Below are 24,770 nucleotides of genomic sequence, written 5' to 3' on the forward strand. Positions count from 1 at the left end.
GATAAAAATTTCCCATCATTTATTTTGTAGTTTCTTGATGATGGCTAAGATTGCTTCCAGTTTTTTTTTTCTTCCTGTAAATGTATAATGTTGCAATATCCTTGTTTGAAGTGTATATTTCTGTATCCTCTATGCACTGATGATTTTATTCATAAGGAAAATTCCTGGCAGTTTGAACTATGATAGACATTGCTCAGCTGTTCTCCAAAGAGGCTGAATCAATTTCTATTTCCTCAACAGTGTGTGACTGTTTCCCCTATCTATTCTCCAGCACTGATTATTAAGTAACTTTCATTTTTGTGAGTCTGATAGATACAAAACAGAACATTTCTGCATCAGGTCCTGCAGTAATTTTTAGATTTTATGACCTGGATTGTCCCTACATAATGATTATCAAATACTCAGGAACTATATTCTACCTGGCCTTATGCTTGGAATTAGAGACAAAATTAAATGAAACCAGCCTTTCCCCCAGGTTGATCCCATCTCCTGGAGTTGGCAGACAAATAAACAAATAAAATGAGAGCAAAACAGTATGGTTCACATTGTGCTAGAGAAATGAATTTAGCTAACTTTTGTTTGGTAAACCCTATATTCGTGAGTATCACAAATGAATTCATAAAATACTGTATGCACTATGTCCCAGGGTGGTGAGGAGGCTTGAAATTCTCAAAAGAAAACAACTTGATTAGAAGCAAAAAATAATGGAGCTTATCCTTAGTGGGGACAGCAGTAGAGGTGGGAAGTTAGGAAGGGGTGAGTAATTTTAAAATAGTCTCTTTGGTAGTTTCCATGTTTACAAATAGGGTTTCTTTGAGGGAGCCTTTGGGGAAACCCAGCTGAGTTTGCAGCTGGCACTGATTACTGATCACTCAAACCTGGGCAGATCTGTACATTAGTCCAGAAAGAGTGGGAACAAGGGAGCAGGAGGTTGGCTTTAAAAATCAGCAACCTTGAACCTCATAGAGTTTGGTTGTGGGTGGCATAAATAGGCTGTTCACTGCAGGGATTACAAGCAGGTGTGCTCCGAACAGGCCTGTGGTAGAGTGGGTACACAGAGTGGTTTTCAATCAATGAGTGAGCATCAAACATCTATGTCTTGTACAGGGGCCTCTTGCTCAAAAAGAATAGGTCCATGTAGGAAGGGGTATGATCATCTGGTCAACCCACCTGGAGGGAACCAAGCCTTAGCTATATATTGTCTTTCTTTGCTGGAGTGCAATGGCATGATCTTGACTCACCACAACCTCCGCCTCCTGGGTTCAAGTGATTCTCCTGCCTCAGCCTCCTGAGTAGCTGGGATTACACGCGTGTGCCACCACGCCTGGCTAATTTTGTATTTTTAGTAGAGATGGGGTTTCTCCATGTTGGTCAGGCTGGTCTTGAACTTCTTACCAGGGGTGATCCTCCTGCCTCAGCCTCCCAAAGTGCTGAGAATCACTTGAACCTGGGAGCCGGAGGTTGTGGTGAACCAAGATCACACCACTGTACTCCAGCCTGGGTGACAAGATTGAAACTCCAGCTCAAAAAAAAAAAAAAAAAAATGACATTGAGACAACAGTGTCTAAATGAGACAAAGCAAGTGCTGAACATGGTGCCTGGAAAGCCCTTAAGAGATGATAGCTCTTTTCATTTTAGGATTTGAGCTACCTCTCAAAGAACAGGAGGAGTTTGTCAGGTGGAGAGAAAGAAGAATATTGCCACACATAAAATAGCATGTGAAGGTGAGGAGATGAGTGTGGTATAGTGAAATTGCAAGGGCTTTGTAGCAGATAAATCTTGGTTCAAATCATAGCCCTGACACTTCCTAGTTGTGACTTTGGACATGTCAAGAGGAACCTCCTTTTACTAATATATCCAGTGAGGGTAATGTCACCTATTTCTAAGACTCATTGCAGGGTTTAAAGTCAACTTTTAAAGTATGTAGCACACAATAGAGTCTCAGCAAATGGTGAGTGCCATTGGGGAGGTGTGAATCTATCAGTCCTGTTCCGTACAGCTGGAAAATTGGGTATTTAATGAGTTGTGGGTAGGGAGGAAAGTTAGGATGGTCAGAGAGAAAGCTAAAATGTCAAGATCCAGATATTGGTCTGTTTAGGCCGAAAGCTTGAGACTGGACAGCATAGGTAGTGGGAGCCATCCGATGCTTCCCTCCAAGGAAAAAACAGGATCAGACTTGGTTTAAGAGCAAAAACTTCACCAGTGATGTGGATGGCGGGTTGGGAAGTAAGCGATGCAGGCAAGGAAAACACCTTGGGAACTGCTGCATTCAACATTCTTGCCTTGGCAACTTACAGCTCAGATTAGTATAGGAAAGGCTCAGTTAACTCCTGCAGTGAAGTGCTATCTGGACTGGCACATAGGGCCTTGGTCGAGTGCATAGGCTTCACTGATTGTCCTTTTTGTTTTTTGAGACATGCTCTCACTCTGTTGCCCAGGCTAGAATGCAGTGATCTGTGATCATGCAGTGGTGCAATCACAGTTCACTGTAGCCTCAGCCTCCTGGGCTTAGGCGATCCTCCCACCTCAGCCTCCTAAGTTGCTGGGACTACAGATGGGAGCCACCATACCCAGCTAATTTTTTTTTTTTTTTAAGATGGAGTTTCGCTCTTGTTATCCAGGCTGGAGTGCAATGGCGCGATCTCGGCTCACCGCAACCTCTGCCTCCTGGGTTCAGGCAATTCTCCTGCCTCAGCCTCCCGAGTAGCTGGGATTACAGGCACGCGCCACCATGCCCAGCTAATTTTTTTGTATTTTTAGTAGAGACGGAGTTTCACCATGTTGACCAGGATGGTCTTGATCTCTTGACCTCATGATCCACCCGCCTCAGCCTCCCAAAGTGCTGGGATTACAGGCTTGAGCCACCGCGCCCGGCCACCCAGCTAATTTTTTAATGTTTTGTACAGAGGAAGTCTCACGGGCTACTCTCAAACTCCTGAGCTCAAGCCATCCTCCCATCTCAGCCTCCCCAAGTGCTGGGATTCAGGCATGAACCATTGTACCTGACCCCTTGTAATTCTTGAAAGAAAAAGGGGAAAAAAAAGAGCATGGGCTTCAGCATCAGAGCCAATCTGGATTTGAATCCCAGCCCTGTTGGTTACTGGACATTGGGCAATCACTGAGCTTAGTTTACCCTTCTATAAAATAAGGATTAATAGTACCTTTCTCACAGGCTTGCTGTGAGGATTACATGAGATAGTATGGCTCGCTAAATCACATAGCTTACCTCTAGGAATGCAGTGAGTATTCAATAAAAGTTGATAGTTGTAATGAAATATATTACTAGCTGGGTGTGGTAGTAGCTATACTCCCAGCTGCTTAGGAGGCTGAGGTGGGAGGATCGTTTGAACCCAGGAGTTTGAAACCAGCATAGGCAGCACGCTGAGACCCTATCTCAAAAAAGATAAAATAAAATAAAAAGAAATATATTACTTATTTGACTATAGAAGACTTCATTCATGTAACACCTATTAACATCCTCTGGCACTACTAGTGTTCTACAAAAAACATCCTGCTTTTAGACTTTCTGGAGAAGCAGCAGCCCTTTCTGCTCCAAGAAATAGTAAGGAGACTTGCCAAATTCTGACACAGTGGTACTTGGATGCACATGAGACCCACCTGGAGAGCTTTTAAAAATGTCAATTTCTGGCTGCATTCCAGACCAATTAAACTAGAATCTGTCGAGGTGGGAGCAAGACATCAGTATTTAAAAAGTAAATATATCGTAATGATTTCTTAAGGAAAAACAAATACAGAAAAGTACACCAATTTTAAATGAACCAATTTTTCACAAACTGAATATGTCTATTTAACCCATATCCTGCCTGGATTGCTTCTAGCACTCCAGAAGCCCCTGCACTCCCCCAACCCATATGCCCCTTTCCAGTTAAGTTCTTGCACCCTGAAACTGCATAGATTAGTTTTGCCTGTTGTTTAATTTTACATAAATGGAATCATATAGTATGCATTTTTTGTGTGTTTGGCTTATTTTGGTTAACATTGTTTGTGAGAGTCATCCGTATTGTTGAGAGTAATTTTATATTGTTCATTCTCATTGCTGTACAATGTTCCATTGTGTAAACAAACTATATTTTTTTCTCCAAACTACTGTTGGGGGCATTTTGGGTTGTCTATCCTTTGCGTCTATTAGAAATAGTGCAATTAACATTCTTGTGAATGCCTTTTAGTGAATGTATATTTCTTTCTTTCTTTTTAAAATCATATACTATATAAAGCAAATGTATATTTCTATAGCAAAGTTTCTGTTGGGTGTATTTCTAGGCATTCGACTGCTGGATTATAGGACATGCCCATGTTTAATTTTACAAGACATTGCAGAACAGTTTAAAACAGTGGTTGTACCAATTTATATTCCCACTCAGTGTGTAAGAATTTTTGGCAACAGTTGGCATTTTCTGTCTTTAAAAAAATTGGCCATTCTGATAGATTTGTAGTGGTCTTGCTCTGTAGTCTTCATGTATATTCCCAGCATCTCCAAGTGACTCCAATGCCAAATTTGAGAACCTCTTTCCTAACAGATTTTGCGAAAGCAAAGCAGAACTGGGGAAAGAGGTGTTGTAATGGGAAGTGCCTCCCCATGGACTCCCTGTGATGTCCCGGAATTTTTGGTAGACCTGACCTGGCTATCAGCCAGTAGAGGGAGAATGTTCACCTGTATCAAACCTGACAGCCTGCCTCTCATTTCCATGTGCTTTATTTGGAGCAAATGGCTCCACCAGGAGTGATCTCGAAGCTAAGGGGAAGCACTATGAAGCTCTGGAAAGATGCCATAGCAGGACTTTAATCTGTTTTTATAATTTAAGACCTCAGTGAAAAGGGGAGATATGAGAAATGACTAGTGGACTATATAGACACTGTCAGAGAAGCAGCTCTGGTCTTTGTGACATATTTTTGTGCTCCAAAGGCTGCCTAGAACCTGGCATTTGGAAGGTGCTAAAAAATGGTCATTGAAATAGATGGGAAAAAAAAAAAGGAAAACCAAAAAGAAAAAAAAAGTCATTGAAATAAATATATTAGAACTTTGTAACTGTCCCTAGTGAGAGATGCTACCCACAGGGGTGCAGAGGAAGGTATTGGTGAGAATTTAGTGGAATTGATTGATAGTTTTGGTTCTTTTCTTTGTACTTTCTATGTTGCTGGTGAGATTTCCTATCTGTTCTTTTATTACAAGCATAATTTCCTTTACATTCTTGAGCAAAGTTATAACTGCTTTAAAAATATTTATCTGTTAATTCCAACACCTGGGTCACCTTGAGATTGATCTCCGTTGATTGCCTTTTCTTTTGAGTTTGAGTCACATTTTCCTGTTTGTTTGTTTCTTTTTAATTTGCCTAGTAATTTTGGATTACATCCTGAATGTTGTGAATGAGACTTGAAGAGACTCTGAATTCTATTCTATTCCTCAGAAAGAATTTTTTTTTTTTTTTAATCCGGCAGTTAACTTGACTAAACTCAACTCCAAACTCAGTCTTCCTCGGGTGGGCAAATCTGAAATCTTTGCCCAGTTCATTTAGCTTCAGTTGAACGACTGGAAGCCTGCCCTGTACGTACATCATTCAGTGAGATTTGGGCACTGTTTATACTCAGAATTTGGAATTACTGTTCTGTGACTCTTTTCTGGGATATTTCTCCTTATTTTCCAGCTGTGGTTACCTAAGCTTTGTCTTTAAATTCCTCAAATAGTAAGAGAGAGGTTTTCTATCCAAGTTTTAGCTAGTAAGTACAGCACTGACTTGGGGGTTCCCACAGGTAAAAAGCTATGAAAACACAGAAGTCATCTAGTGCCCTTTCTTTCAGGTGTTGCCTCCTCTCCAGTTTCTAATTGCTTATAGTTGAACATATTTAGTGCCTTCCAATCTTTTTTTCTGTCTTAAGTTTGTAATTGGTTTGTGTGGGATGGTTGATCCACAAAGAGCTACTCTGTCCTTACGAGAAGCAGAACCTCTCTGATTAATAGCTTTGTTCATTAAGGGATCCCAAGAGCTACCCTACTTTATTGCCTACCTCATATAGATGGCAATAAATATTTGTTTATTGGCTAAGTAAATAAGCTTTAAATTAAAATGAAAGTGAATTCACAGAGGAAATTGCCTAAAGAAAACTCTGAAACTAGTAGTTACTCATTGTTGGCATCAAGTATGAAACAGGGTATTCAGGAATGGAGTACAGCTCCAGACATTTGAGTGTAGACCAAAGCGATTAACAAAGTGAATCTGAGATTATAGCATGAGGAGATAATTTCAATTGTGTTAGCAACACCACTTTCATGGGATGAAGCTATGGCTTATAGAGAAGTTACCACGTTCAAAGGAAATGCTGGTGAGAGGGAAGCAGAGGTATGCCTGGAGTTCTGTATACTGAAGAAGAGGGAATCAAAGTGGAGGAACTTTGGCTGGAGATCAAAAAGGGGAAGTACAGAAGTAATGCTCTAAAGGCAGAATACTACAGCCTGCTTCTCTGCATGGTGACCTGGAAGGTCATAGATCCAGTACTGAGACTTCAAAACCTGTGTATTAGGTGGAAACCACTTACCAAAATGTGGAGCATCTTGAAACTTTCTGTTTTATTCTTACTAATAGTTTCATCTCTCAGACAGGAGAGGAGAGAGGCCAGTTGCTGTTATGAATCTGGTTTGGGAGTTACTGGGTGAAGTGAAAGTGAGAAAGTGCTCACTGAGGTCGGGTGTGATGGCTCATGCCTGTAATCCCAGCACTTTGGGAGGCTGAAGCTGGCAGATCACTTGAGGTCAGGAGTTCGAGACCAGCCTGGCCAACATGGTGAAACCTTGTCTCTACTAAAAATACAAAAATTAGCCAGGCAGGGTGGCACTTGCCTGTAGTCCCAGCCACCCAGGAGGCTGAGGCAGGAGAACCACTTGAACCTGGGAGGTTGAGGTTCCAGTGAGCCGAGATTATGCCGCAGCACTCCAGCGTGGGTGACAGAGACTTTGTCTAAAACAAACAAACAAAAAACCCAGAATGAAACAACAGCCAAAAAACACACAAAAAATGCTCACTGAAAAGAGAAGCAGCCATAGTGGGTTGAGCCTATAGGGGTTTGGAAGGCAGATTTTATGAAATTTAGGATGAAATATATTTCCTGCTGAAGCCTCCAAAAGTGATGACGGCTCCAACAGTAAGGGAAGTTATGAGTTTAATCAGTTATCCTTACTCTGCATAGATTTCATTTATTTTCCTTCAAGGACTCCTCTTACGGTCATGCCTCCATGGCTCATCTTTCCTGTCTGACATTTTTTCTTTTATTTTTAAGCAGTGGGATATTAAAAATACTTAACAAATGGCATAGAGACTGACCAATCAAAACAGATGCCAGACTAATCAGAAGAGATGCCAACCACACACAACTGGAGCATCAGCCTTACTCAGGAGCTCCCTAACCTTTCTGAGTCCCAATTTTTTTCTCTCTGAAATGGGAACAATATCTACATTGCAGAGTTGGTGCAGGGATTCCCAGAGAGGTTACATGCAAAGAACTGGGCAGGTGTAAGGTATGCTAGACACAGAAGCTGCCATGATTACCTGGCATTCTTTGTTTCTAGGTTCATTTCATGTAACTAGTTTATAGGTTCTAAAATGTTTGCCTTTAGTTTCATTAAGCATATGTTTTACTCTATACTGATTTCAGCAAGTATTTGTTCTATTATCAATTGTGTGTCTGGTTTGTTAGCCAAAATGTCGCCATCTCCCTGGTCATGAATACCATGGGTTTTCTGAAATCTTCTTGCAATTCATGAGAAAGACCTGTTAAAGCACTTACGGTTCCTTTAGAGATTTTCCTAGTTCCTTCTTCTCCTTCTGCTTTTTATGGGTGTAGGGTTTGGAGTTAGGCAGACCTGGGTTCAAATGTCAGTTCCATCCCACACTGGCTATGCAACTTAGTTGGAATCTGCTATCTGCGTTGCCCTCTTGTCTTCCTCTTCTCATTCTTTTGTCCTCCAGGGTAGGACTTTTTCCATCAAGTTCAATTCTGTGCTTTTAATTGTCCCTGTTTCCTTGGAATTATTCTCTGAGCTTCAGTGAACAAACTATATGAAAAGCTTTTAAAAATTCCCATCCCAAGTCAGGCACAGTGGCTCATGCCTGTAATCCCAGCACTTTGGGAAGCCAAGACGGATGGAATTACTGGAAGTCAGGAGTTCAAGACCAGCCTGGCCAACATGGTGAAACCCTGCTACAAATACAAAAATTAGCTGGGCATGGTGGTGTGTGCCTGTAATCTGAAGTACTCAGGAGGCTGAAGCAGGACAATCACTTGAACCTAGGAGGTGGAGGTTTCAGTGAGCTGAAATCATGCTGACACACTCCAGTCTGGGCAACAGAGCAAGACTCTGCTTCAAAAAAATAAATAAATAAAAATAAAATCTATCCCAACCTTTTCCTAACTGGCTAAGAACATCCCTGGCTAAAGGGGAGGAGATAGCTTGTGATGGATATTTGAGGTTTCTGAAATGGAGAGTCTGGTCTTATAAGGCAGCAAACTATGCTTCCCTTCCCCTCTTATGCTGGCAATGGTGTGGAGCCCAAGAAGCTTGGAATAGACGAGACAGTGATTCTCAGATCTGGATGGGGAATGGTATTGGCTGGTGACAGTGCCTCCGTCCTTCTCCATTCCTGAATGGAACCTATCCAATGACCAACAACATGCTATCTCCTCACACTCCGGGACCAGCCTTGGGAGGGGAAGTAGGAACTAGGAAAAAACTATAAAGCAGCTGCAAGTGCTTTAAAAGATCTTCCTGGTGAAATCCAAGATGTCAGAAAATCCATGCTATTAGTGATCAGGGAGATAAGGGGATATTTTGGTTAACAAACCAGATAGACCAATTTGTAATAGAACAAATACTTGCTAACATCCATATGGAGTAAAACAGGGGCTGCCCTCCTCTGCTTGAGTTCTAGAGTCTGGATCTAGTCACGGTAGCAGGATGGAGTACAGTTCTTTCTTTGCCTCTTAGGGTCGCTGGAAAACTTCCTATGTGAACCTGAGATTTTCTTGATGCTTGCCTACCATGGATGCTGTGGTGAAGTTTTTGCTGTTGTTTGAATGATATCCTGGGATTTGAGGGCCCTTCCACTCATATCTGATGACTTTCTAGATCCTTGGCCTCCCAAAGTGCTGGGATTACAGGCATAAACTACCATGCCCAGGCAAAGATTGTAATGCAATCAGTGGATACAAAGGCAACTATTGGATGCCAAGCTCTTGATCAGCATGATGTAGAACAGAATCTCGTACTCAGTACTCAGCGTGCATGCAGCCACTTCGCACCTCTTCAGCCGTGGCAAGCTTTGCTCATTGATCACAACACACATTCTTCCTGTTACCACTCACACATAGCTTCATAATCCCTCTCCTCACAGTGCACCAAGTAGCCACCACCAACCTAAGTGGCACAAGAGAGGAGAGTTTGGCCATGAGTGTCATGCTGGGAGAGAAAGACAGGGATTTGAGGCCACCCCCAGCCTACCCGTTGTGAAGGGCCATCCCCTATTTAACAACTGTGTAACCCAGGAGTGTGTTCTGAAGCCACAGGTGGCCTCCTTTGGAAAATGATCTCTCCAGCTGCAAAAGGAGTTTTTATCTCCCTGTCAAGGGAGGGGGTGGACTACATTCCCTCAAGCCTGAAGAAACTGTTTGTAATTTGACTCCCATTTCCCCAAGCTTAGCTATTATATAAGCCGCTTTAGAAGACAGACTGTTTGGTTTAGCACCGTGCCTGTGACTGACTAATGCGTTTGTAGATGTCGCATCGGCTTTGTGTGTACCCCTGTCCTTGGCACCCTTCTTCCTGTCCCCTAAGGCCTTCCTCACACTGCTGTACTTACCCACAAGTGTGTGGGCCTCCCCGTGTTCAAGTTCTTGTGGGGAAACTCAGTGTGGAAGACTGGTATGTTCATGGGTATTCCTTTACCTGTTTGAGCTGTAGCCTCCTTTGAAGCTTTCTTGGAGCTGAGCCTGAGTGCTGCTTCCCCCTGACAGGCAGAACCGATCCAAATTGTCAATCAGTATCTGCTTAAAATGGTCCTTGCAAGTTGTGTAGCCTGGTGGTTACCAAATGCTGGTGCAGGTATGCATAATAGAGTGCTTACTCCCAATACAATGCCATCCCCTGCGGGCCAGGAATGGGGCTCATGGGCCTTCACGGGGCCAGTCCCACCTACCACCCAGCATAGACCTCTAAAGGCCATGGAGTTCTTGGTGGTAGGGACCCCAGCATCATGCCATGGGGGGGCTCTGTTGAATTGTCACTGTTAGTCAGTTTATCCTCATTCCAGGCTGATCCTAGTTGTTCTTTTTAAAAATTATTCATGTGTTTATTTTTTAATTGATGTTTGTTTGTTTGTTTGTTTTGTTTTGTTTTTGTTTGTTTGTTTGTTTTTTGAGGCAGGGTCTTGTTCTGTCACCCAGGCTGGAGTGGAGTGGTATGATCATAGCTCACTGCAGCCTCAAACTCCTGGGATCAAGTGATCCTCCCACCTCGGTCTCCCAAGTACCTGGAGCTAGAGGCACACGCCACCACACCTGGCTAATTTTATTATTATTATTATTATTTTAGAGACGGGATCTTGCTATATTGCCCAGCTGTGGATCCCACTTCTTCATATTGTCTGTGCATGAGTCTCACTCTGCTCTCCAAAGGCCTGGAACAAAGCTGATTCTTCCTTGATGCCTTTTGTTAATACCTGGTCCTCTGCTCCCAATATGGCCCAGCCAGTTCAGACAGAGATCAGCCGGGCTGTTATTGTTCCACTGCTGGACATGATGACACGATTCTTGTCCTGGGACAGCTCAAGATGTATGAGTTGTTTCATCACTCTTTGTTCTTGTTGAACTTGTGGTTTTTGAATCCTGCCTCCCCTACCTCCAGGCTCCCCAATACACACAAAGTCCTGCCAAATGGGGTTATAGTCAATGGGCTTTAGGGGACAGGGACAGGTCAGAGATCTGAATGAAGGGGCACAGCTGGGAGAACTGGAGTTACGGAGGAGGCCTGTGGAGATCTGAGTATCAAAACTGATTTAAAACCAGGAGCTTGGTCTATGATGACAATGCCCAAAGTCTAGAAGTTCCATCCTAGCAGGAGTAGGACAGTCAGTCCAGAAAAATCCCATGAGAATGAGATTGGGGGAGACAACGGTGATTTCTAATTCAGGTATTTGGAGCACCAAGGGCCCCAGAAGTCATGAGTTAAAGCATCTTCATGCAGGAAAAAAAAAAATGATGCTATTATTCAAAGAAGTGTGTTGTGGGAGGGCGGGGGTGTATATCCTTTAGGAGAGAAAGTAGGTCCCGAGTGAGATCCCAGGAGTAGGGAAGCCAGCGCTGTTTGTTTTGTTTTCTTTTTTCCCTCGTGCTCAATGGTACAGGAAACACAAGGAAAAAAGGACCCATCGCCTTCCTCCAGGCTGCTGCCAACATTGTGTAGAGAAGAATAGCTGAAGAACATGAAAACAAATCTTCACGTTTTCTTTTAACAGTGTGAACTTTGAAATACTTTCTGACTCATATTTTAAAATCTCTCAAATTTAAATTCACCTTCCTTTGTGTTGTTTTTCTCAAGGCACTAGGCTCGAGTCCAAAGATGTGTCAACTGGCTGCTCCTCCAGAATTAAGGAGTCACAATGCCTGGGCTCCCTTCTCCCAGCTGTGTAGGCAGGGTTTCTCTGAGCACATGGCTTTGACCTTCCTACCCTTCCTCAAAGCGGGCCTCACCTTGGCCTGAAGAGCCAAGAAATAACCACTGTAGGGGAAAAAGGAGATATTTGGTAATATGCCTCAGCAAGAGGCCATTCATCTTACTACAAGATGAAATAACGATCCCTCTGGGGTCCCTATTTCTGTACCCCTAAAATTATCCTTGCTGTCTCTCAGGATACTTTTGGCTATAGGTAGCAACATCCCATTCAACTGGCTCAAATAATACAGGGGCTTTTGTTGGCTTGGATAACTGAAGTCCTGAGACCCCTTAGTTAAAGGACCCTGTTGCCCTCTGGTGACTGCCAAGCACTGGCTTCATCCAAAAGCCAGCATCCTGCAGGGATGGCAGCAGCGTGGCTTCCAGGAGCAACTGGGCTTTATGCTTCCAGTTCACAAGTTGTGAGAAGAGAGAGCTTCTGATTGGGCCAGCTCAGGACACATGCCTAGCCCCAACCAATCACTGCAGCTGGGCTCAGTCAGCTACTGACAAGCTCTGGCCAATCAGGACCCAGCACTGGGTAATAATGTAGGAATACACAGATCACCACCAAACCAGTGCCTCTGTGGTTTTCCCAGAGGTATATTTATTCTCCCAAACAACACCCTTACAATATTCTTCCTTCTTATTTGTGGGTGGGGTGTATGAGGGGTTCTGTAGTACATCCTGCCCACTCCCTTGGCTCCACCTCTCCACCCAAACCTTGCCATACTTTCTTACCCTTCTCCTGAAGGCTCAGCCCTCTGGAGTTAAGTCTCTGCCTCCCCAGATGTGCACTGACTCTGTCTCTCCCTTTGGGGTCAGTAAGAGGAAAGAAGTTCAGGCTTTGTCAAACAATAGGGGCTGAGTTAAAGCTCTGGGGGAAGAGGTGAACATACCTCATTGGCCTGTTTCTGCTTCCCCAAGGGTCAAGTGCCTTGGCCTCAGACTTCCTGCTGACCACAATCAAACTATTTTGGTTTATCCACCCAGATGTTAGAAAAATTAAGTATCCCACCCTATTTCCTCTTGCCTCTGATTTCTCACATCACAAATACTTCCTGGATGACTTCACCTGACCTGGCCTCCACAGACCCCTCCCCCAGATTATCTTGCCAGTCCTGGACACTCTGTTGACTTGTGGGCCCATGTATCCCATTCTCTGCAGGATGGTCTGTCTGGATTTTCCAATACTGGGCTTGCTATATCTCCATCGAGCTGGTTTTCCTCCAAATGAGGTCTTTCTTGGGGATCCCCTTTAATTTTGATGATAACCATTGCTCTCCCAGATCTGGCAGTTTGGGCTGCATTCCCATCACCCTCTGGGGCTTTCTCTGGAAGTGTGGACAGGTAAGCCCAGATCTCACGAGGAGGCCAGTCTGCAGCCCATTGGAGACATGGCTGCAGTGGGCTGCCCCAGCACCCAGGCCAGTGCCCTGTCTTGGGGCCACCCAGCTGCTGCATTTTCAGCACCATGGCAGTTCTTTAATTAGATCAAGCAGGGTTTTCTCAGACAGGGGTGGGAGGAAGTGTGTGGGTCTATTGGGGGAAACTAGGTCACCTGAAAACCAGTAATCAAGAGGGAGCTGTCCTCGAGCCCCAGCTCCAAGGAACCCAGAGGGGCGAGGTGGGAGGGGCCAGTGGGGAGGGCGAAGTCGGAGAAAATGTGCCTCTGGCCCCTTTTACTGGCCCTTGGGAGACTGTGTTCTCACCTTTTCTCGAGGGGGCTGGGCAACTGCCCTTAATTCTTTTGCTGGGAGTAGGGAGGACACTGCAGTGGTGCCTGTCTTCTCTCTGCCTGGAGCCTGCCGTCCTGGGGCCCATGGAGGGAGTACTGTGCTGTGAGTCAGGCCCCAGGTTTAGTTACTGCTCAGCCTATGTATCTTTGGAGCACGTCACCCATTTCTGTGCGTCTGTGCCATCCATCCACTGCACAGGGACTGTGTCTGTCTTTACCCTGCTGCCGCTGTAGCTCTGAGCATAGGCCCGGCATGTGGTAGATGCCCCCTAAATATTTGTCAGACAAAATGAGTTTAGATGAGTGTTTCTCTTATAAGATTATTGCCACGAGGATCAGTGGCAAGACGGCTTCCCAAATGTCATTCACTTACACATTTTGCCAACACTAAGTGCCATCATCATTAAATTTTTCTTTAGTATCAACTTGCTGTTTTCAACTAAAATAGATTTGTTTAAAAAGGAAATTTCATATCACAACCAGAAACAAACAGTAACTGTGAAAACAAATCCACAAGAAACAAAATAATATGATTACATTCTAGCTGCAGTGGCTTGCCCAGGCCAGGAGCCTGAGACCGGCTTTCTCTTTGTTTACAAGGGGAATTGGCATGGTTATAAAGATGTTAAGGGTCTGTTAGCCTCAGACTGACACTTTTCTCTAGAGAAAGTCTGAAAGATTAAAAGAGAAGTGAAAAGCATACATACTCTGCCCTTTGTGTGGGTCCATGTTATGTCAAGACTTGTTCTTGTACTTTTGAAAATTTCCTTGGAGTGGATTCTCCTTCCACACTTAGGGAAGCACTTGGCTGAGGTGGTGGCTGGGGAAGTCCTTCGAAAGGGATAAAGTGCTTTAACAGTGTAAGTGATCGGTACCACTACTCTTATCTTCACTTTTAGCATGTTTTTGGTACCTCTTCTTAACAATGAAGAAATGAGTAACTGTGTACATAATCTTAGGGCTGAAAGACATCTCACAGAATACTCAGACCAATCTGACACGGGTGGAATTTTTTTTTGAGATGGAGTCTCACTCTGTTGCCAGGCTGGAGTAGAGTGGCACAATCTCAGCTCATTGCAATCTCTGCCTCCCAGGTGCAAACGATTCCCCTGCCTCAGCCTCCCAAGTAGTTGGGATACAGAGTAGCTGAGACTACAGGCACCACCATGCCTGGCTAATATTTTGTATTTTAGTAGAGACGGGGTTTCACCATGTGAGCCAGGATGGTCTCAATCTCCTGACTTCATGATTTGCCTGCCTTGGCCTCCCAAAGTGCTGGGATTACAGGTGTGAGCCACTGCGCCTGGCCCACAGGTGGAAATTTTATCCTCCAGTGATTGATGGGGAATTTACCACCTCCTGAGGCAGCCATTAATCATGAGCACCTTTGTCGAATTGCTTGTTGGACAGCTCTGGAGGCTGATGTCTGTTCTTGGAGTGCAAACAACTGCTTCCTTGTACTTCCTTGTTCGTCCAAATGAGGTCTTCCTTGGGGATCCCCTTTCAGGGTTGATGGTAACCATTCTCTCTCAGGTCCTGGAAGTTGGGCTATGTTCCTGTCACCCTCTGGGTCTTTATCTGGAAATGATGACAGGTGAGCCCAGGTCTCATGGAGAGGCCAGTCTGCAGCCCATTGGAGCCTGGCTGCTGTTGGCTGACCCAGCACCAAGGCCAGTGCACTGTCTTGGAACCACCCAGCTGCTGTGTTCACCCTGCTCTGTGTTGGGGAGACTCACAGGCTATCTCTCTTTTCTTGTGCAGATTGGAGTTTTGGTTATTTGGAAACTGCTGTCTTGTTTTGCCTAAGACAGAGCTTGTAAACTCAAATGACATTGGAGCTGGCAAATGATGTCAATTAGTAAGGGCCGTCAGGTGGGAGTAATGGGGAGCATTGGGGACGATGGTAAAGGAGAGGGTATGTGCCCTATCTAAAGGGGACAGCCCAACTCTACATCAGTTGATGGTGATGCCATGTGAGCCCACTGTGGCCACATACCAAGATGTTCTAAAAAATGCTGAACCCCAGTGTTGGATATGAAATCTCCAAGTTGTAAATGTTAGCAATGAATTAAAATATTGTAAAACATGATGTGGACTATGACCAAACAAACCAACAAACATGATAGGGATCATGGAGGGCTTTCTGGCTAGGCCTGGCCCACAGCCACAAGTGGCTCATCACTGTCAACAAGACATCTCTGCTTCCTTTGGGCTGGGCAGCCACGTCCTCTTCCAGCCATGTTTGTGCATGTTGGTTGCCAGAATTCCCTCCACTGTGGTCAGCCACTCTGCATGCCTTTGAACGCTGCCTAACTCCCTCTCAGCTCGTGTCTGCGCCTTTCATCTGGTGAAATCCTACTTACGCTTCGAGATTCAAATCCATTGTCCTGTATTCTGGAGAGCCTTCCTAGAGAACCCCAGATGGACTGGCTCTTCCATTGTCTAGCTGTGATATGTTGGGTAAATGACTTAATCTTTCTGTGCTTTAGTTTCCTCATCTGGAAAAGGGGCATGATAGTACCTAGTACTACTATTTTATTAGGTTACTGGGATAATTAAGTGGATTTATAAGATAAACTGACAGACAGAAGGCCAAACTGGTCCCCATCCATCTCGGAATTAGGGCTTGTCACAGAGCAGGACTTCATTAAATGTTTGCTTACTTGAGGAAGTGGAGTGAAATAAATGTATGGTCTGCTAGCTTCCAGAGACGTCTGACTATAATAATGATACTGTGTGGTTGTGCATTCAACTCTTTTGAATGCCTTACTTCTAGAGAAGCAACCAAGACATCTATCTAACTGGCTAAAATGGAAAGCAGAGACAATCCCAAATGCTCGTGGGGAACTGGATCACTCATATATTGCTGGAGGGCATGAAACCAGCACAGCCACTCTGGAGAACAGGTGGGCAGTTTTCTTTTAAAAGTAAACATGAGCCAGGCACAGTAGCTCATGCCTGTAATCCCAGCACTTTGGGAGGCTGAGGTGGGCAGATCACCTGAGGTCAGGAGTTTGAGACCAGCCTGGCCAACACAATGAAACCTCATCTCTACAAAAATACAAAAATTACGTGGGCATGATGGCAGGTGCCTGTAAACTCAACTACTTGGGAGGCTGAGGCGGGAGAATCACTTGAACCTGGGAGGCAGAGTTTACAGTGAGCCAAGATCGTGCCATTGTACTCCAGCTTGGGCGACAGAGACAGAGTGAGATCCATCTCAAAAAAAAAAAAAAAAAAAAGTAAACATGCAATTACCGTATGCCTTATCACATGTACTCTTGGGCATTTTCTCCTGAGAAACAAAAGCTTATGTTTACACAATCTGTAGATGAATGAAACAGCCTTAAACTGGAAACAGTGCCGATGTTCTTCAGTAGGTAAATGGTTAAACAAATTGGGGCCATCCATAAAATGGAATACTACCCAGCAACAAAAGAAAAAGCACTATCGATGCATGCAGCAATGTGGATGAATCTCAGAGGAATGATGCTTGGTGAAAAAGCCAATCTTCAAAGGTTATCTGCTATCTGATTCTGTTTATATAACATCTTCTGAAATGACAAAATTCTAGAGATTGGGAACAGATTAGTAATTGCCAAGGCAGGGACAGGAGTGGGTTGGAGGGGGAGCTTGGAGAAGGAGATGGGTGTGGTTATGAACTGTGGTGATAGATACATTGATACGATTGCATAAAACAAAACTCATCCAAATAAGTACATGTAAAATTGGGGAAATTGGCATAAGGCTGGTGGATTGTATCACTGTCAGGTTTCTGGCTGTGATTTTGTGTAGTAGTTTTCAAGATGCTACCACTGGGATAAACTGGATGAAGTGTACACAGGATCTCTCTGTACTATTTGTTGTAGCTGCCTGTGAATCTACAATGACCTAAAATAAAAAGTTTAATTAGTTGAAAGTGCCTTGCAAGTGTATTCAAAACAAAAATCAAATCAAAGCAAAACAAGAAAACCAAAAGGCAACCAAAGCCAGCTAGCGTGTCTCCTACTGAGTCTTGCCATTGGCTTATTTATGCTGGAGGCCACACCCACTCAGACCCTGGGACTTTTGCCATTTGGGCATTGCCAAGGCAACCCCTTTCCCATTCAGCCTGTTTGCTCTCCAGTCTCCGGGCTGGAAGACGAGTGAAGAACGATCTGGATCTGACCCAACCTGAGCACCTGAGGATTTAACCTGAACCCTGCTCTTCGGCTTCTGTAGAAAGGGCTTTTGGAGGGGCGAGTGACATGCGTGACCCAGGAGATTAACAATGCTTCCTGAAAACAACCAGGGGCTAACCCAATACTCTTTGAGACAGCAGGCCGCATCACACAGATGTAGACTCCTTACCCAACAACCCAAAACCAGCCTTGCCTGTTGGTTCACAGGCATGCTGCATTTACATCTCCCTGCCATTCCTCCTCTGAGCTTGTGTCTCATTGCTTAGGTGTCTTAATATTTGGGGCCAGCTCTTTTTTAAAAAAATTATTTTTATTTTTTTGTAGAGATAGGGGTCTTGCTATGTTCCCCAGGCTGGTCTGGAACTCCTGGCCTCAAGCTATCCTTCCACTCTGGACTCCCAAAATGTTGAGAATGCAGGCATAAGCCCCTGCACCCAGCCCCAGCTCTTTTTATTCCTTGTACCTGTAACTTCTGGGAGGTGGATAGAACACTTTGCAGGTAGGGGAACAGGCTTAGAGAGGATCAAGTGACTGTCCTAAAACCCTTTCCCTCTGTGTCTGAGAGTCATAGAATCCGTGCTGAAGACCAGCTGGCTTTAGACTCTGAAATTTTGTTGACCTCATGTTGTTTGAGACTCATGAGAGCAAGAGGTATAATTTTTTTTTAAAGGTCATCCAAAGAGAGAAACTTTTAAGATTTTCTATGTCCTAGTAGTTCAGCATTTTTCAAACCTTTTGGTCTCATGGTTTCTTTAGTTCCTTACATTGAGGATCCCAAAGAGCTTTTGTTTATGTGGATTATATCTGTCAATATTTATCATATTATAAATGAATACTGAAAAATTTTTTTAAATAGCATTGATTCCTTTAAGATAAAACCATAAACCCATGATATATTATAACAACATAATCTACAACATATTTTTATTAGACTATTATAAGAATATAACATATAATATGTAACATTTTGATGAAAAAGAGCTTTTTTTCTTTCTTTCTTTCTTTCTTTTTTTAAGATGGGGTTTCACCATGATGGCCAGGCTGGTCTTGAACTCCTGACCTCAGGTGATCCACCCACCTTGGCCTCCCAAAGTGCTAGGATTACAGGCATGAGCCACCGCACCCGGCCTTGAAAAATAGCTATTTTTCAAAACAAACAAACAAAAATTTAGCAAGCAAAGTGATGTTTAAAAATTTTGCAAAATTCTTTATGTTGAACTTAGCAGCAGCTGGGTTCTTCTATTTCTGCATTTAGTGTGTTGCAATGTTGCTTTTGATACAGCTTTGGAAACCCCTGTATATTCATGAGATAATGAGTGGAAATATTAGTAATATCTTAGTATCGTTATGAAAATAGTTTTGACCTATGGACTTCTTGAAAGGGTTTCAGGGATTCCCTAGGGGGTTCCCGGACCACACTTTGAGAACCACAGGCAATAGTATGTTATTTCTTCTGGTCTCTTTCTAGTCCAGTCCCTCCCGTCTCCATAACAACTTGCATCCCTTAGTGATCAGAACAAAAGAGCTTGAGCAAAAGCATCAGATAGTCATATTTCTGAGGCCTTGAACATTTGTATAGTCTCCAGATTATGGGGGATCTGCAGCCCCCATCATGTCCTGACCCTTCCTGTACCCCTTCTGTTCCAGCACCCACAAACGCAAATCCTTAAAGTAAGGGGATTCTATTTAAGAAAACGAAAAGGGCATGCTTCCTGTTGATGGCTAGAGAGGCAGACAACCAACACTATCCAACAGAGCTTTTTGTAGCGATGGAAATATTCTCTATCTGCACCATCCAATATGAAGCATGTGGCGACCATGCACATGAAATGTGGATAGTGTAACCAAGGAACTAAATTATTTTACTTTATTCTAATTAATTTAAATGTAAATAGCCACGGGTGGCTACTGGATACTGTATTAGACAGTACAGCCAGACCTTGCTGATACTTAGAGGGCTACTGTAAGGGTTTACATTTTTCTCCGAGCAATGGAAGGAAAACCTCAAAAGTGTTTTGAACACGGGGCGGCGGGGTGATCTCACATAATTGGATCTGAGTTGTGGAGTCTGACACATGTGTTCATCTGTGTCTCCCTCCTTGCCACAGGCCCCACCATGAGGCCCCAGCCCCAGCAGAGGCCCCGCGCTGCCCTGGCCCCCGGTGCACCGTGCTAGCCCCCAGCCAGGGTGTGGGGAGGGCGGTGGCCATGGCCAGCCACGTGGACCTGCTGACGGAGCTGCAGCTGCTGGAGAAGGTGCCCACGCTGGAGCGGCTGCGCGCCGCCCAGAAGCGCCGGGCCCAGCAGCTGAAGAAGTGGGCACAGTACGAGCAGGACTTGGAGCACCGCAAGCGGAAGCATGAGCGGAAGCGCAGCGCGGGCGGCCGCCGCAGGAAAGTGTCCTTCGAGGCCAGCGTGGCCCTGCTGGAGGCCTCGCTGAGGAATGACGCCGAGGAAGGTAGGCCCCTCTGTGCCTTGGCCGCCATGCAGCTGCCTTGGCCTCTGATCAGGGCTTGGAATCCAGGTTCTGTGCAGTAGATGTGTGGGCAAGGCGGGTCTGCAGACCCTTTTCCAAGTTCCAGCAGCCCCACTCCTCTTAGGAAGTGGACCCTCCTATGAAAAGCTTGAAATTTATCTTAGACTTTTTTCTTTTTTCTAAGGCGGGTCTCACTCTTGTCTCCCAGGCTGGAGCATAGTGGCGGGATCTTGGCTCACTGCAACCTCTGCCACCCAGGCTCAAGTGATCTTCCACCTCAGCTTCCTGAGTAGCTGGGACCACAGGCACACTGCCACCATACTCAGCTAATTATTTTCTTTCTTTCTTTTTTTTTTTTTAGATGGAGTTTCGATCTTGTTGCCCAGGCTGGAGCACAGTGGCCTGATATACCCAGCTAATTTTTTTAAAATAATTTTTTTTAGAAGTGGGGGTTTCATTTTGTTGCTCAGGCTGGTCTTGAACACCTGAGCTCAAGCGACCTGTCCGCAGTGGTCTCCCAAAGTGCTGGGATTACAGGCATGAGCCACGGCACCAGGCCTAGACTTGTTGATTAAACATCTTCATTCATTTTTATGTATTTATTTATTTAGACATAGGGTCTCACTGTGTTGCCCAGGCTGGTCTCAAACTCCCAGCTTAAAAGGATCCTCATGCCTCAGCCTCCCAAGTAGCTAAGATTATAGGCAAGCCACCTTGCCCAACTTTTTTTTTTTTTTTTTTTTTTAATTTTGGAAACAAGGATTCCAGCCTTTGGCTAATGAATGCCATAATAACTTTCTTTCTCTCCCACAAATATTTATAGACACCCTACTTCTTTCGCATTACTTTCCTAGATAAAGTGGTGAACAAGTTGGATCTGGTTTTTCCCCACCAAGAGCACAATACTCATAGGATCTGGCATTTTATAAAGCTCTCCTCTGTGCCAGACCCCATGCCTGGCACCCTCTAAATGCTGTTCCGTGTATTTCTTATATGTAGCCTTTGCTGTAGTCATAAATGGTTTAGCAGGATGGACTCCGAAGTGAGACTACCTGAATCTAAAACTGGCTTTGTCAGTTCCCTGTGTGCGCTTGACAAGCAGACAAGTTGCTGCTTCTCTCTGTACTTTGTTTCCACCTCTGTAAAATGGGGCTAATAAGAAAATCTACTTTAAGGGCTTGCTGTGAACATTAAGTTAGAAAATCCCTGTGAAGTCCTTAAACATGGTCCCTTATGCTGAGAAAGTGATTAGTAATGTTTTACTTAGTGCATTTTATTTACATTATCAGAGGATGTCTATAAAGTCTGAAAACATAGATAGAGACAATATTGTCTGGGACATTTTCAATCTGTAAAGTGAATGAGTAAATAAATATAAACAAACATGTGTTTCCAGTTTTTTTTTGTTGTTGTTGTTGTTGTTGTTGTTGTTTTTGAAACGGAGTCTTTCTCTGTCACCCAGGCTGGAGTGCAGCGATGTGATCTTGGCTCACTGTAACCTCTGCCTCCAGGGCTCAAGAGATTCTCTTGCCTCAGCCAGCCGAGTAGCTGAGATCACAGGCATATACTGCCACACCCCGCTTTTTTTTTTTTAAGATAGAGATGGGATTTTGCCATGTTGGCCAATCTGGTCTGGAAATCTTGACCTCAGGTGATCTACCTGCCTTGGCCTCCCAAAGTGCTGGGATTAAAGGCATGAGTCACCTGTGCCTGGCCTGTTTTCAGGTTTTAGGGATACCTTGTACTTGCCGTATTTAATTTAGTTATATTATTATTGTGTCTCATGAGCTAGATATCATGACCTGTTCCCTGGACAGTGCTTTAAGAGCCATGTATAATAACACCCATTTTACAGATGGGGGAACTGAAATAGAGAGGTTCAGAACCTTGACCAAGGTGGCAGACTGGGATCAGAACCACCAGTGTCCGAGCTCTTGTCACTGCCCTCATGGCCTTGTAGGTTTGCTCCCCGTTGTAAGAATGAATGGAAGATCCATGGCTTAACCACAGCCCCCTTCCCTGGGCTTATTCAGAGGCAGTCTTGCCTGCTCATTGTGCAGCCAGGGTCTGTACACCTCCCGTTCCTCTGGTTCCCCTGGCCCATCCCTGTATAATAATAAACCTTTCTGGCTGTCCCTGGAGAGGCCTGACCATGCTTCCTGGGTCCCTGCACACACCTTCTAGTCAATGAGAGAACAGAGAGGTGGTGACACTTGCAGCCCAACAGTGTGCTGGGTTTTAGTCACCTTGCTCTTGAGATTCTAGAACCCTCTGAGAAGCATAAGTCCCACTTCCACCTAGCTGCAGAGGGTTCTAGGAAATGAGCCGAGAGGCATCCCTAGAACCACTCTGCTGGGAGCTACTCCGCTGAGAGCCTGGGGTGAGCAGCCCTGGGGAGACAGGGGTGAAATCTCGGGCTTGGGGACATGGCCCCAAGGCTCCTTCCCACGTGCGGTTTGCCGAGTGATGCGGCAGCCCTATCCCCACGCAGTGGGTGGCTTGTCATGATGTCTAATTTTTGCTGGGGGCGGAAGTTCATCAGCTCTTCTCTCACCCTACGTTACTGATGCCCTTCTTCCCTGACAAAGCCCCACTGGCACTCCCTGAGGGGCTCTGTGCACTGGCTGTGACTTCAGAACATCCTCCCGGCCCCCTGCCAGCCCCTACCCCTTGCTGATGTCTTGTGTACTGGTTAGAAGGAGCACTGGGCTGGGAGTAGAGGGAACAGAGCCCTGCTGCCCTGCCTAGGACTTTGAGCAGCTTGTTCCACCTCTGTGGGTTCAAATTGTTTTGTTTCGTTTTGTTTTTGTTTTTGAGAAGAAGTCTCAGTCTGTCGCCCAGGCTGGAGTACAGTGGCACGATCTCAGCTCACAGCAACCTCTGCCTCCTGGGTTCAAGCAATTCTCCTGCCTCAGCTTCCCAAGTAGCTAGGATTACAGTCATGCACTACCACACCCACCTAATTTTGCATTTTTAGTAGATTATGAAGTTTTGCCATGTTGGCCAGGCTGGTCTTAAACTCCTGACCTCAAGGGATCCACCCACCTTGGCCTCCCAAAATGCTGGGATTATAGGCATGAGCCACTGTGGTCAGTATTTTAATCTGTAAAATCAGGTTTTGAAAGCTTGCCCTCAAGAGGGTATGGCAAGACTTAGATAAAGTCCTAGATGTGACAGTTCTTTGAAAAGTGACCCTGAGACTTGTATCAGCATGGTGATAACGACCTTTATCTTTGTTTTGTTTAATGCTTTTCAGAACCTAAACATGCACAAATACATTCTTCTTGTAAAAAATCAATCAACATAGAAGTGTACAAAGTAAAAAGTCCTTTCCGCACCTCGCCTCCTCCCTCTCTCCTTCCTCTCTTTCCTTCTTTTCGTCCATCCATTATTACTTTGTTAGTTTGATGCTTTTTTTTTCCAGGTATTTTTCTCATTTACCTTTGCAGTTGTGAACTTAAGAGAAATATAAAGCCAGATTTCTTTTTTAAAGTTTTTACATAAGTGACAATATCCCAGATACATTATTGTGCAATTTTCTTTTGTTCCCATCCAACAGTATATCTTGGAGGTATTTCCATGCCAGAACATGTACAGCACAGATCCGTGCCATTCTTTTTAACTGCTGTGTAGTATTCCATAGTATGGATTCACCAGAATTTTTGACCTAGCTCCTTATTGATGTAGATTTTTCCAGCAGCTTTGCTTTTGCCACAGTGAATGTTTCATGTGCATATGCCAATGTTTATCTAGAACAGATGTGGCAAAATGAAAGAGATGGATCTGAAGATATTGAATTTGAATGAGAAAAGTGCTAGAGCCCATGGGTGAGTCCCCCTGTCTCTAGGGGCAGCCAAGTGAGGGGCAGGGGCCAGAACACTGTGCTCTGTGGCAGGCTCTGGGGTTGGCCTTGGGGTCCACAGGTGCCTAGGTTTGGATGAGGGGTGTGAGGCTGCCGTCAGTCAGCCCTTGACCTCCCTGGGCTATGCTCAGCTTTCCGGCAGCACTACAGAGCCTGCTGCTTCCAGCAGGCTGGGAATGGCTGCTTCTTGCTGGTGGAGTTGGTATTTGGGAGGCTGCCGGGGTGTTAGCTCACAGCGGCGTGGGAGAGTGGGGCAGCAGTTCCCCCGCTCCCCTGAGCTCACAGCAGCCTCTGAGTCAACCTCCCCCACCTGCCAGGGGAATGTGAGTTGTTCCCTGAGAAAGGCAAGCTGGGAACTCACTGAGTTTTGTCCTCTGGTCGCATATTGCCTTTAGGCTAGTGTCCTTGCTCTTGGACCTACCTGAGCCCTATGGTCACTGCTCTCACTGTATCACCCTCTGTCCCAGGCAACGCCAGCTCCACCCAGATCCTCCCATATCCCCTGTGATATCTTACCTCCACACCTTTGTATATCCAATTCTGTCTATCTGGGACACTCTTCCTGTAACTAACTCCTGTAACCCTCAGCTTTGAGTCTGGCATGACCTCTGGGGAGCCATCCATGAGCCTTTTCTGCACTCCCACCCCATCACTGGTTAAAGCAGCAACTCAATACATAGCTGATGGTTACTGAGAACAGTGTAGTGACATGGCTAGGAGCACAGACCCTGCAGTTTGTCCTCCAGGATTCACATCCTGGCTCTACCATTTACTAGCTGTGCATCCTTGGGAAAGTT

General features: G+C 44.9%; 1 protein-coding gene across 4 annotated transcripts in view; it reads left to right on the forward strand.

Moving 5' to 3' along the window:
* The window catches only part of PPP1R16B (protein phosphatase 1 regulatory subunit 16B), a 120,507-nt gene that overhangs the window by 10,789 nt on the left and 84,948 nt on the right, over positions 1 to 24,770 (forward strand). For 3 of the 4 annotated variants that reach the window (XM_074406531.1, XM_074406533.1, XM_003936380.4), the window contains one exon: positions 19,744 to 20,093. In XM_074406531.1, coding sequence (XP_074262632.1) covers positions 19,844 to 20,093 — 250 coding nt within the window. In that variant the 5' untranslated portion in view covers positions 19,744 to 19,843. Of the gene's footprint in view, positions 1 to 2,690; positions 16,361 to 19,743; positions 20,094 to 24,770 lie in introns of those variants that run through there. The other variant, XM_074406532.1, reaches the window with a different exon arrangement.

Source organism: Saimiri boliviensis, chromosome 9, assembly GCF_048565385.1.
Source record: "Saimiri boliviensis isolate mSaiBol1 chromosome 9, mSaiBol1.pri, whole genome shotgun sequence".
NCBI classification, from domain to species: domain Eukaryota; kingdom Metazoa; phylum Chordata; class Mammalia; order Primates; family Cebidae; genus Saimiri; species Saimiri boliviensis.